Below are 12,158 nucleotides of genomic sequence, written 5' to 3' on the forward strand. Positions count from 1 at the left end.
CAGATTTTGCAGAGAAAAGAAAGCCACTATGTAACCTCCTCTCCCAGAGGCATGTTTGGACCTGTGACACACCACAGGAGAATTCATTCTCATCACTTAATGCAGAGCTTATCTCACCGCCATCATTGGTGTTCTTTGATCTGAAGAAACCAACTAAGGCCTCAGCAGATGTCTCTTCCTTTGGCCAAGGGGCAGTGCTCATGCAGAACTACAGTGGTGTATGGAATCCAGTGGCGTATGCGTCAAGAGCACTGACTCCTACAGAACAGCGTTATGCCCAAATCAAAAAGGAGATGCTGGCACTTGTGTGGGATTGTGAACACTTCCGCTGCGTCTTGATAGGCACTAAATTCCTACTTGAAGCAGATTACAAGCCACTCGTCAGCCTCCTCAGCTCAAAACACTTGGATAATTTACCTCCACGTCTGCAAAGATTCAGAATGAGGCTTATGCAATACTGTTACTACATTGAATATGTCCCCAGCAAATCTTTCCCAACAGCAGCACATCATGCAAACGTAAGCGGATGGGAGCCGACACTGCCCTCTTTAAAGATACCAACATCTGCTTATCTCAGGTACATGAAAGCTTTCCTGCATCACAGAGCAAACTGGAGGAAGTTCACACTTGGAATTGAGAAGTGACCAAATAAGCAGCAAGGTCATGCCATACTGCAGGCATGGATGGCCAGCTGTTCCAAAAGGAGCTCACAAATTCGGACCTTACTGGCTCGAAAGAGGCACACTCACAATTCTTGATGCTTTGCCGTTAATGGGCAGTCAAATCCACCAAGGACAGCAAGGCATCGAAAAACATGACCTAAAAGCAAGGCAATCCGTGTGGTGGCTTGGTCTGAGCGCGCAGCTGGGAGATAATGCAAAGTAATGTGAAGCCTTTGGAAAGCTACACAAAAATCATGCTGAACCTCTATCCTACAGAACTCCCAGACTTTCCATGGCAAATTGCAGGCACAGACATTTGAGCTGAAAAGAGACAAGTATCTTCTCACTGTGGATTACTACTCCTGGAATATTGAGGTGTCTAAGCTGTCCCCTACATCTTCAGCAGCAGTTATACAGAAATATTGAGAAGTTAGGGGATTGGGAAGCTTCTAAAAACCAACAGAAGGCAACTAAAATAAGTCATTAAGAAGGAAAAGATGGAATACAATAGTAAGTTGGCCAATAATTTCAAAGAGGATAGCAGAAGTTTCATATAAAGTATGAAAGAGAGGTGAGAGTGGATATTGGACTGCTGGAAAATAGTGCGAGAGAGAGTAATGGGGGACAAGGAAATGGTGGATGAACTAAGTATTTTGCATCAGTCTTCGCTGTGGAAGACACTAGCAGTATGGTGGAAGTTCCAGAGTGTCAGGGGTCATGAAGTGTGTGAAGTTGCCATACTCGGGAGAAGGATCTTGGGAAAATGAAAGGTCTAAAGGTAGATACTGTAAGTCACCTGGACCCAGATAATGTACAGCCCAGGATTCTGACAAAGGTGGCTGAAGAGATTGCAGTGGCATTAGTAATGATCTTTCAAGAATCACTAGATTCTGGAATGGTCTGGAAGACTGGAAAATTGCAAATGTCACTCCACTCTTCAAGAAGGAGAGTGGCAGAAGAAAGGAAATTATAGACCAGTTAGTCTGACCTTAGTGGTTGGGAAGGTGTTGGAGTCAATTGTTAAGGATGTGGTTTTGGGGTACTTGGAGGCACATGATAAAATAGGCTGTAGTTAGCATAGTTACCTTGAGGGAAAATCTTGCCTTACAAAACTGTTGGAATTCTTTGAAGAAATAACAAGCAGAATAGGGAAAGGAGAATGAGTTGTTGTGCACTTGGATTTTCAGAAGGCCTTTAACAAGGTGCCACACATGAGACTGATTAACAAGTTAAGAGCCCGTGGATAAAGCAGTGGCTGATTGACAGGAGGCAAAGAGTGGGAATAAAGGGAGCCTTTTCTGGTTGGCTACCGATGACTAGAGGTGCTCCACACGGATCGATATTAGGACTGCTTCTTTTCACATTGTATGTCAGTGACTTGGATAATGGAATTAATGGCTTTGTTGCAAAGTTTGCAGATGATACAAAGATAGGTGGAGGGACAGGTAGTTTTGAGGAAGTAGAGAGGCTACAGACCAACTTAGATTAGGAGAACGGGCAAAGTGGCAGATGGAATACAGTGTCAGGAAGTGTATGGTCATGCACTTTCGTAGAAGAAATAAAAGGGTAGACAATTTTCTAAATGGAGAGAATATTCAAAATCTGAGGAGCAAAGAGATTTGGGAGTCCGTATGCAGGATTCTTTGAAGGATCATTTGCAGGTTGAGTCAGTGTTAGCATTCATTTCAAGAGGACTAGAATATAAAAGCAAGGATGCAATGTTGAAACTTTATAAAGCCTCACTTGGAGTACTGTGAGCAGTTTTGGGCTCCTGATCTTAAAGGATGTGACACTGGAAAGGTTTCAAAGGAGGTTGACAAAAATCATTCCAGGATTGAACAGCTTGTCATATGAAGTGCATTTTGTGGCTCTGGGCTTGTATTCACCAAAGTTCAGAAGAATGAGGGGTGACCTAATTGAAACCTATTGAGTGTTAAAAAGACTTGACAGAGTGGATGTAGAGAGGATGTTTCCTATGGTGGTAGAGTCTAGGACCAGAGGACAGCTTCAGAATAGAGAGGCGCCCTTTTTGGATAGAGATGAGGAGCAACTTTTTTTATCTACAGAGTGGTGAATCTGTGAAATTCTTTGCCATAGGTGGCTGTAGAGGCCAAGTCTTTACATATATTTCAGGGCAAAGTTGATAAGATTGTTGGTTGGTCAGGGCATGAAGGGATATGGGGAGAAGGCAGGAGACTGGGACTGAGAGGAAAAGTGGATCAGCCATGATGAAATAGTGGAGCAGACCTGATGAGCCAAATGACCTACTTCTGCTCCTATATCTTATGGTCTTAATAGGTTATGCCTACGTCCACAGTTAGTCACTCCTACACGGGAGGAGCTCACATATTGTACAAGCAGAATTATCAATAAGGTTCAGTCGAAGATCCTGCAAGGCTGACTTCTGGGTGTCTTCCGGCACTCTCCTTCAATATCAAACACAACAGTTCAGAGGGACACAAGCCAAACACGGACAAAAAGGACTAGCTTAGAGAGGAATCTGGGTCGACATGGATCAGTAGGTCTGAAGGGCTGTTTCCGTGTTGTATGATTCTATGACCCGAGTAGAAAGGGAGGAGGGCAAACATGATGTGGAGAGCCAACTGGTCTAAGCACCAGGAATTCCAAAGAGTCAAGCAGCAGATTATCAGAGTATTCTTGAGCTATAATTCAGAACCTCCAATTTAAGAACCACAGATCATGGTTAAAACTGGGCAAAGGGCCTGCTGCTGTCGCCTCATGATCAGTGACCTGGGTTCGAAGCCAGTCTGCTCCCTGTTTGGAGTCTGTATGTTCTCCCTGTGACTGCGTGGGTTTCCTCTGGGTTCCTCCCACATCCCGGGTTGGTAAGGGAATTGACTCATTGAATTGAAGAGCTTTTTCCCATAATGTATGATTGTATGACTCCAGTATGTTTTCTAAGATTGGCAAATACTGAATCTAATGGACTACCTACCCGGATATTTTACAATGCAAGATCGTGGAGCATTTTTGCACCCAACTGTAGGCTTCTGATAAACATTAGAGGCCATGGGAGTGGATGGTCAAAGTCAAAGTAAATTATCAAAGTACATGTTACCATTTTCTTTTCTTGCAGACATTTACAGCAAAACAAAGAAATACAATGGAAATTATGGGAAAATATATGTTAAATAAGAGGGATCTGGCACAACTTAATGTCTACATTTCAAAGTACTACTTGATTATGTCTTAAATTTCATGCTTTTCATAGTTTTCTAAACTTCAAGCAATTACATTGTAAACTAATGGGAAATATAAGGTTGCAAAAGTTTAATAAATTTCTTTGTATTATTGACCTACATCTTATAGGGAAACCTAAATATCTGCTAAACCTAAAGATGTCTTCCTGAACATGAAGTCTGCAAGAAGAGGTGGGGAGTGGGTGGCAACTTGTATATTGGTAGGACTATAAACAAGCAATGATGGAATACCAGAGCAGAATACCAGATGGGCCAAATGGCATCACTCTATGCCTACATCATAAGGCCTTATAAACAAAGACTGACAAACAACCAATGTGCAAATGAAACCAAATGGTGTCAAAAAAAAAATAGTACCGAGAACTTGAGTAGTTGACTCCATGAAAGTGAGTCAGTAGGGAGTGGAATCAGTTTGGAGTTCATCAGCTTTTAGTCACCATTTGCAGCCATAATGCTCCTCCACCACTGCCATTGCAACCCAGGTTACACTTGGGCCAAAGTTAACCTTTTGAACCCAGAAGCAAGATATTTAGCAACCCTGTTTCCCTGTTTTGTGATGGCTTCCTAGTTCCAAAACACACTGGAATAAGAACAGAAGTGATTGTAACGGGAAGATCAATCCCAAAACATAGCAGGACAATGCATAATACAAGGAGGTAGGAGAGGAAGGATGATTTAATAAATGTAAAATATCTTCAGATTTTATTTATGATTTAGGAATCATAACATTCATCATTAATAAACCAACATTGACAACTTGATTAACATTTATAAATCTGAACATTGATTTCTCCCCCTCCCCTTCTCTCTTTTTTCATTCTCCATTCTGGTTACCCTCTTACCCCTTCTCTCTTCCTTCTGGTTCCCTTCCTCCTCTTTCTTCCATGGTAGATTGTCCTCTCCTGTCAGATTCCTTCTTCTTCAGCCCTTTACCTCTTCCGTATATCACCTTCCAGTTTCTTACTTCAACCCACCCAGTTTCACCTCACTGCAACTCACCTTATCACGTGCCAGCTTGTACTCCTTCCCCTCTCCCACCTACTCATTCCAGCTTCTTCACCCTTCCTTTCCAGTCCTGATGAAAGTTCTCAGCCCAAAATGTCAATTGTTTGTTGACGTTCCCTGACATAGATGCTGAGCTCCTCCAGCATTTTGTGTGTGTTGCTTTAGATTTCCAGTATCTGCAGAATCTCTTATGTCTATTGATGTTTATCCGATGTGCCCAATTGATTTATAGAACTGTTCGTTTCAAAGTCACAGACAATGTCCTGGTATCTCCTGGTTATGGGGATAGGACAGGAACTGGATACTGATAGTGGATGATCAGCCATGATCACAGTGTATGGTGGTGCTGGCTCGAAGGGCCGAATAGCCTACTTCTGCACCTATTGTCTATTGTCTATCTCCCAACAACTTGGTCCATGAGGAATCCTGCATAAAGGAGTTAATGCTGGTACTGCAGTGCTCCAGCCTGTTAATCAGAGTTCAGGCACCAGGTGTTTCTATAAAGAGACCAATCCTCTTACAATAAGCTGCCTTTGGCTTCAAGCTTAAGGTCTGCTGTACATTGTAGATAAAAATAATTAACAGAACTAAACAGCTGAAGACACATGTTAAAAGGGGAAAAGAATTAGAGACCCCTTAAGAGTTATAGAATCATAACTGACTGAATACAGCACGAAATCTGCCAGGTAAAGTTTGCTCTGTAATAGAATCCAATGTCAAAAGGAGGCTGAAATTTCATTTGTCAAGTGTATTTATTTACAGGTGACATCAACTTGTATCTCATCTTGCTGGCCGGGTTACTTGTGTACTCCTAGCAAATCAGAGGAGAGTTCTAAATAGTTATATACAGTACTGTATTTCAGATCAAACTGTCTCGGTAATGGAATGGTACCACAGCATTCACTTCAGCCCTGGTGCTTTCTCAGTGACCACTCCTTCCTGGCTACTAGCTTATCTGCCAGAGTTCCCAAGAACACAAAACTACCTCTACCACAGCTGTGTTCTGGAGTAGGTACGCAGAGGGCAGCTAGCTCCCTGTACCTTTGTAAAGGGTAAATGAGAGTAGGGACACAGAGGGCAGCTAGCTCCCTGTACCTTTGTAAAGAGTTTTCAAATGTGATTGAAAAATAACAGACATGCTTCAGGGAGGACAAAACGTAACTTTAAATTGCAGTACTGATACGAAATCTATTCATTCAAACACCTCGATAAATTTCTATAATAAAGGCCAAAGTAGTGAGATTTTACACAGTAAAATAATTATCCAGGAGGGTTTCATCAACAATTTACTCAAGGGATTCCAACAAGTCTCTAATTAACAAGATATGACCAAGGCAGTTTCCAACTAACTTGAACTGCCATCATAAAAACAGATCAAATTTGAAAATGCTTGCGATACCCCTATAGGTTTATTCAGATGATTGTTCTGTGAAAATTTATACAATTGCTCAGATGCATTAGAATCTTTGTAACACTTTACAATTACAACATAGAAACAAAACAGCATAGTACAGGCCCTTCAACTCATGATGTTGTGCTGACTTTTTACATACTCTTAAGATCAATCCACCCTTCCCTCCTGCATAATTCTCCATCTTTGTAGCACCCACATGCCCAAGAGTTTCTTAAAAGCCCCTCATGCATCTGCCTCCTCCATCACCCTTGGTAGGGCATTCCGCCACACTCTGTGTAAAGAACTTACCTCTGAAAATTTCCTTCCCCCCCAACCCCGTCACTATACTTTCCTCCAATCATCTTAAAATTATGCCCCCTGGTATTAGCTTTTTCCATCCTGGGAAAAAGCCTCTGACTATCCACTCAATCTCCACCCAGTGACCACCTAATTAGGTAAATTATATACCTGCTCATTAATGCAAATATCTAATTATGTGGCAGCAACTCAATGCATAAAAGCATGCAGACATGGTCAAGTGGTTCAGTTATTGTTCAGAGCAAACAGCGAAGCAAACCCCTTCAGGAAGGGCAATTCGAGGGAACACAAACCAATCCTCGGAGGGGTCAGAAGTGGAGCGAGTGACCAGTTTCAAGTTCCTGTGTGTCAAGATCTCTGAGAGTGTAACCCAGTCCCAACATATCGACGCAGCTGTAAGGAAGGCAAGGCAGCAGCTATATTTCATTTGGAGTTTGAAGAGATTTGGTTTGTCACCTAAAACACTCAAAAACTTCTATAGATGTACTGTTCAGAGCATTCTAACAGGCTGCATCACTGCCCGGTTGTGGGGGGGGGGTGGGGGGTTTGGGATTGTGGTACCACTGCACAGGACCGAAAGAAGCTACAGAAAGTTGTGAAATTACTCAGCTCCATCTTGGTTTCTAGCCTCCATAGTATCGAAGACATCCTCTAGGAGCGGTGCCTCAGAAAGGCGGCGTCCATCATTAAGGACCCCCACCACCCAGGACATGCCCTCTTCTCACTGTTACCATCAGGTAGGAGGTACAGAAGCCTGAGGGCACACACTCAGCAAATCCAGAACATCATCTTCCTCTCTGCCATCCAATTCCTAAATGGACATTGAACCCATGAGCACTACCTCACTTTTTTTTAAAAAGTATATACTATTTGTGTTTTGCACTATTTTTAATCTGACTATTTAATATACACATATACTTACTTTTTTCTCTTTCTATATTATCTGTATTGCATTGAACTGCTGCTGCTGTTAACAAATTTCACGATACATTTCAGTGATAATAAACCTGATTCAGATTCAGAATGTAATTCAAGTGACTTTGACGGCAGAATGAATGATTATTGGTGTCAGACAGGGCGGTTTGAGCATCTCAGAAACTGCTGATCTCCTGGAATTTTCAAGCACAGCGGTCTCTCAAATTTACAGAGAGAATGGTGAGAAAAACAAAAATCATCCAGTGAGTGGCAGCTCTGTGGGCAAAGATGCTTTGTTAATGAAAGAATTGAGCGGAGAATGGCCAGAGGCTCAAGCTGACAGGAAGGCGACATTAACTCCAATAACCACGGGTTACAAGGTGTGGAACAGCATCTCTGAACGCACAATACATTGTACCTTGAAGTCAAAGGACTACAGCAACAGAAGACCACATATCCTCAGTAGCCACTTGATTAGGTACCTCCTGTAACACTGAGTATAAGCCTATCATCTTGTACACCTCTATCAAATCGCCTCTTGCCCTCCTTTACCATAATTACTTCTGCACTCACATCAGTCTGTGAAAAACATTTATCAATCCAAAAGGAATCTATTAAAATTACATAAAGAATAGTATCTATTTACTTGATGTATTTAACAGTAATAAAGCTACACTATTTGTGCAATGAGTTGTTTTTTTTTAACTAACAAAATACCTACCATAAAATTGTTTCCTGGTATCATTTGCAAGTTGGACTGCAAGTGTTAAACCGATCCCGGACGAGCACCCAGTAATCAGCACAACCTTTTGCCCAGCGCTTGCCATGGTCGCTCCAGCTGCGGGGAGAGAGAGAATAACGAGGAGTTCGCAGACTCACACAAAGCTCATCCGTCACATTGCCACGGCGAGCTGGTAATAAACATGCGGGTATTGTGTAATCTACCAGGCTAAGATTTGTGCGGTCTTAACTTTGGCTAATGCTGCTTAATCTTAAACAGAAATTAAAAATAACTTTTAACAACCTCAGAATGTCCCAAAAAAAATGTCATACTCACTACTTTTGAGGCATAGTCAAGGTTGTACCGTTATAAACACAACAGTTGATTAACGTTCAGAACATTTCCATAAAGGTTAATTAGTAAAGACTAGGAATTCTAATCCGGAGGTACTGAGTGAAGATTTTTCCCCCAAGGACTCTGGAACTCCTGTACCATTCTCCAGACGAGTGTCACAGAATCTCTTTCATCTACTATTTGTCTTCAAGTTCTATTCAAGTTATTCCTCCTCACCTAAGTGCCGAACAGACCGAGTGTGTCAGTGTCATGTGTTGAGCCTAATACAGATCAGTTGCTAACCCTATTACACGATACTTATCCCGATTCACATATGCAAAGACTACTTCCAAGCTGCAGTTTGTTTGCACCCTGTAAAAGGGAATAAGACGGGAATCATGGAGAGGCTGTGATCAATGTTCCATCTAAGGTGTGCGCGCACACATCTTTTGCTACAAACGCACAAAGGAATTTAAACCGCGCACGAAGGGCTGTCACCCTCTATTTCGCTGGCATTTTGTTTCAACACAATCACATTTCCCTTTCTGGTTGACAACGTGGAGTTTGCGATGATTTGTCTGTAGATTTTAGAATTGGCTTATTCATACTGTTTTATTCAGTGCGCACATATTGTTGTCACTGGGCAAAAAAAATTGCACAGCGCAAGATTTTTGCGCACACTGGACATTACAAATTTGAGGGAACATTGGCATTTATTAAAGAACCAATTAGATTATTCAACCACTGGTGACCACCCAAAGGGACCTATTTCAGTCAGGTGACACTAAATTAATTCACCATCATTCGTATTGATCAAACTATGTTAAGCCTTGGTATTGCCTGTGAGTGGGATGTGTGGAGATTCACACTGTTTAATTGGATCAGTGTTGGCAACAATTGGCCAGTAAATGCATTTGTGTATAGGAGAGTGGCTTGGAGGGTAAAGAGTAGTTGAGTTGTTTGTCTATATGGAGGGACAGAGCCTCAAGGTTCGAGGGAGTAGACTTAGGACGGAGATGAGGAGGAACTGCTTTTCCCAGAGAGTGTTGAATCTGTGGAATTCTCTGCCCAATGAAGCAGTGGAGGCTATCTCAGTAAATATATTTAAGGCAAGGTTGGATAGATTCTTTGCATAGTAGGGGAATTAGGGGTTATGGGGGGAAAGCAGGTGAGTGGAGATGTGTCCACGGCCAGATCATCCATGAACTAATTGAATGGCAGAGCAAGCTCGACAGGCCAGATGGCCTACTCCTGGTCCTATTACGTTCTTATGTTAATTTGTAGTGGGAAGTATTGGCACGGTGTGAATTGAAATTGTTAGCTTTCCTAATATTTAAAACCAATTTGAAGACCATGGATATCTTCTGAGAAAAGTAAAAGTAATTCTTGGTCCTCTGGGAATCTCATCTGTTAACCTGACAAATATTTTCTCTCAGAACCTTGCTGTTCACTTAGAGTATGGATTCAAAGTGCTTACATTGATTCAACTTGTGTTCTAATGTTGGAGTAAGATTGTTCATTCCACATCCCAGTGCTGTTTGTGTTATGGAGTTGCCCATCCGTGCACTTTTCACTTTTGATTTGAGTTAATTTGCTTGAAGAGGTCCTCTCCACTGCTCCAGCTCAACCAATCTGAGGACTTGATTTCCCTTGTCCAGCCATGGTAATTCACCTCTTGCCCCCTCATTGTGGTTAACTGAAGTTCCAATGATTCACAACTCTAATTTTGTTTCTCCTGCTGAGTCCTGGTCGGAAGTTTAAAACCCAACTTGGATTGTTCAACCACAGCAAACAACCTCTTGGTACCTCTTGTCAATCCAGCAAGATTAAGGCGCAAGTCTTTGGAACCAATTGCTTTGGGTAGTTGGTGATTTCCTTACCTCTGCCCCTTGGCTGAACTGCAATCTTAAGATTTATGCCAACAGATGCAGCAACTGTCACCATAGTGTGATATCAGATAAGCATTTGACAATTTGTTGTAAGTGAATTCTTGGTCCAATACACACTCCTCCGATCTTCTAATTGTCATTCCCTCTTTCCAAACAAGGCAGTAAACTATCAAGCTAACCAGGACACTATTCCTCTCCTCTAAATGAGGGCCAGTTGTTACTATGTGCCTAACAAATGGAATGTGATTGGGGAGGGTGGTTTAGTTTCTGGTCCTCTTTCCCTTTGGACCAGCTTGCATAGTCACCCTTAACCAAACCACCTCAGTGACTTCATTTACGCTGAAGCCCATTTCAATAACTGCTCACGTACCTACAACTACTGCTTGGTTGTAATGAAGTTACATATACTACGAGATACAAGGATGACCTCCACACTACTGTTACTGAACTCCCATACACTAAAGGTGAACTTTTGAACTCCCATTCTACCATAGCATCACCCTTGCACTTTATTTACCAGAACTGCACATTCTCTGTAACTACACTACATTCAACATTTTCTCAGTTTACTACCTCAATGCATGTATGGAACAGCACTTGTTCTCTGCAGATGGTAGAAAGCCGTTGGAATTGGGAGCTGAACCTGATCATACTGGGACAGAAGCTGTCCCTGTGTCTGGTAGTATGTATAACTTTCAGATGCTAGCTGATGAAAACAAATATCCAGCCCAAGTGATTCCTTCCCAACAGCTGACAATACTTGGACAACTGGGTATCCAAGTCAGCTTGTAGCTTATCTGCCAAAGCAAAGGCATTCTTACCTGTCCTGTCCTGAAGACTGTGATACAAGGTGCTAGCTCATCTGCGGGTGTCACGAGAGGCAAGTCTTCCTCTGGAGTTATTGCAAGATACTCAGCCTCTAATCTGCTCACATTCTGTTTAGTAAATCCAGGCAACTTCATAGCCAATCACGGCGCCACGATGTTTTGGGTAGCAGACTGAGCGGAAGGTGGGAGGAAAGAGAGGAAACCCACAGGGTTACAGACAGTGGCAGGAAATGGATCCCAGTCGCTGGTGCTGTAAAATGCTATGCTAACCACTATGCCACCAGAATGAAAAGGTTAACCTTTCAATCAGGATCTGGAAGATTGTGGAAGAGTAATATCAAAATCACCTTGATTTGTTTCTTTCTTAACTTGAGTGATGGTCATCCCTTTGAGCAATGAGACATTGAGATTTCTTGTCCTATCTCGATGTACTGTTGTAACGAATTCATCTGTATGAACTGTATGCAAGGCAAGTTTTTCATATTAAACCTTGGCACGTGAGAATAATAAACCAATTTAAATTACTTTTCATTTTGGTCAAGTGGCACTTTGATAAACCCTTGGATCTGTTTAAGATTAGTTTTATTTACCACAAGTACATCGAAATATGCAGTGAAATGCATCGTTTACATCAAATCGGTGAGGATTGTGCTGGGCAGTCCACAAGTGCCAACATAGCATGCCCGCAGCTCACTAACCCTAACGGCATGACTTTTTTGTGATGTGGGAAGAAACTGGAGCACCTGGAGGAAACCCACAGTCACTGGATGAACATATAAACTCCTAACAGACAAGTGGCGGGAATTGAACTGTGATCTTACAGCTGGAACTATAAAGTGTTGCACTAATCACTCTGCTACTGTGCTGCCCTTTT

General features: G+C 42.1%; 1 protein-coding gene across 1 annotated transcript in view; it reads right to left on the reverse strand.

The window, feature by feature from the left end:
- Positions 1-11,733, reverse strand: part of rdh8a (retinol dehydrogenase 8a) — a 56,183-nt gene extending 44,450 nt beyond the window's left edge. Inside the window, exons 1-2 of the mRNA XM_072248162.1 lie at positions 11,632-11,733; positions 8,236-8,352 (exon numbers count right to left, since the gene is read on the reverse strand). Of these exons, the coding sequence (XP_072104263.1) occupies positions 8,236-8,352; positions 11,632-11,668 (154 nt within the window). The 5' untranslated portion in view covers positions 11,669-11,733. The remainder of the gene's footprint in view (positions 1-8,235; positions 8,353-11,631) is intronic.
- Positions 11,734-12,158: the final 425 nt, after the last annotated feature.

Source organism: Mobula birostris, chromosome 32, assembly GCF_030028105.1.
Source record: "Mobula birostris isolate sMobBir1 chromosome 32, sMobBir1.hap1, whole genome shotgun sequence".
Classification (NCBI taxonomy): Eukaryota; Metazoa; Chordata; class Chondrichthyes; order Myliobatiformes; family Myliobatidae; genus Mobula; species Mobula birostris.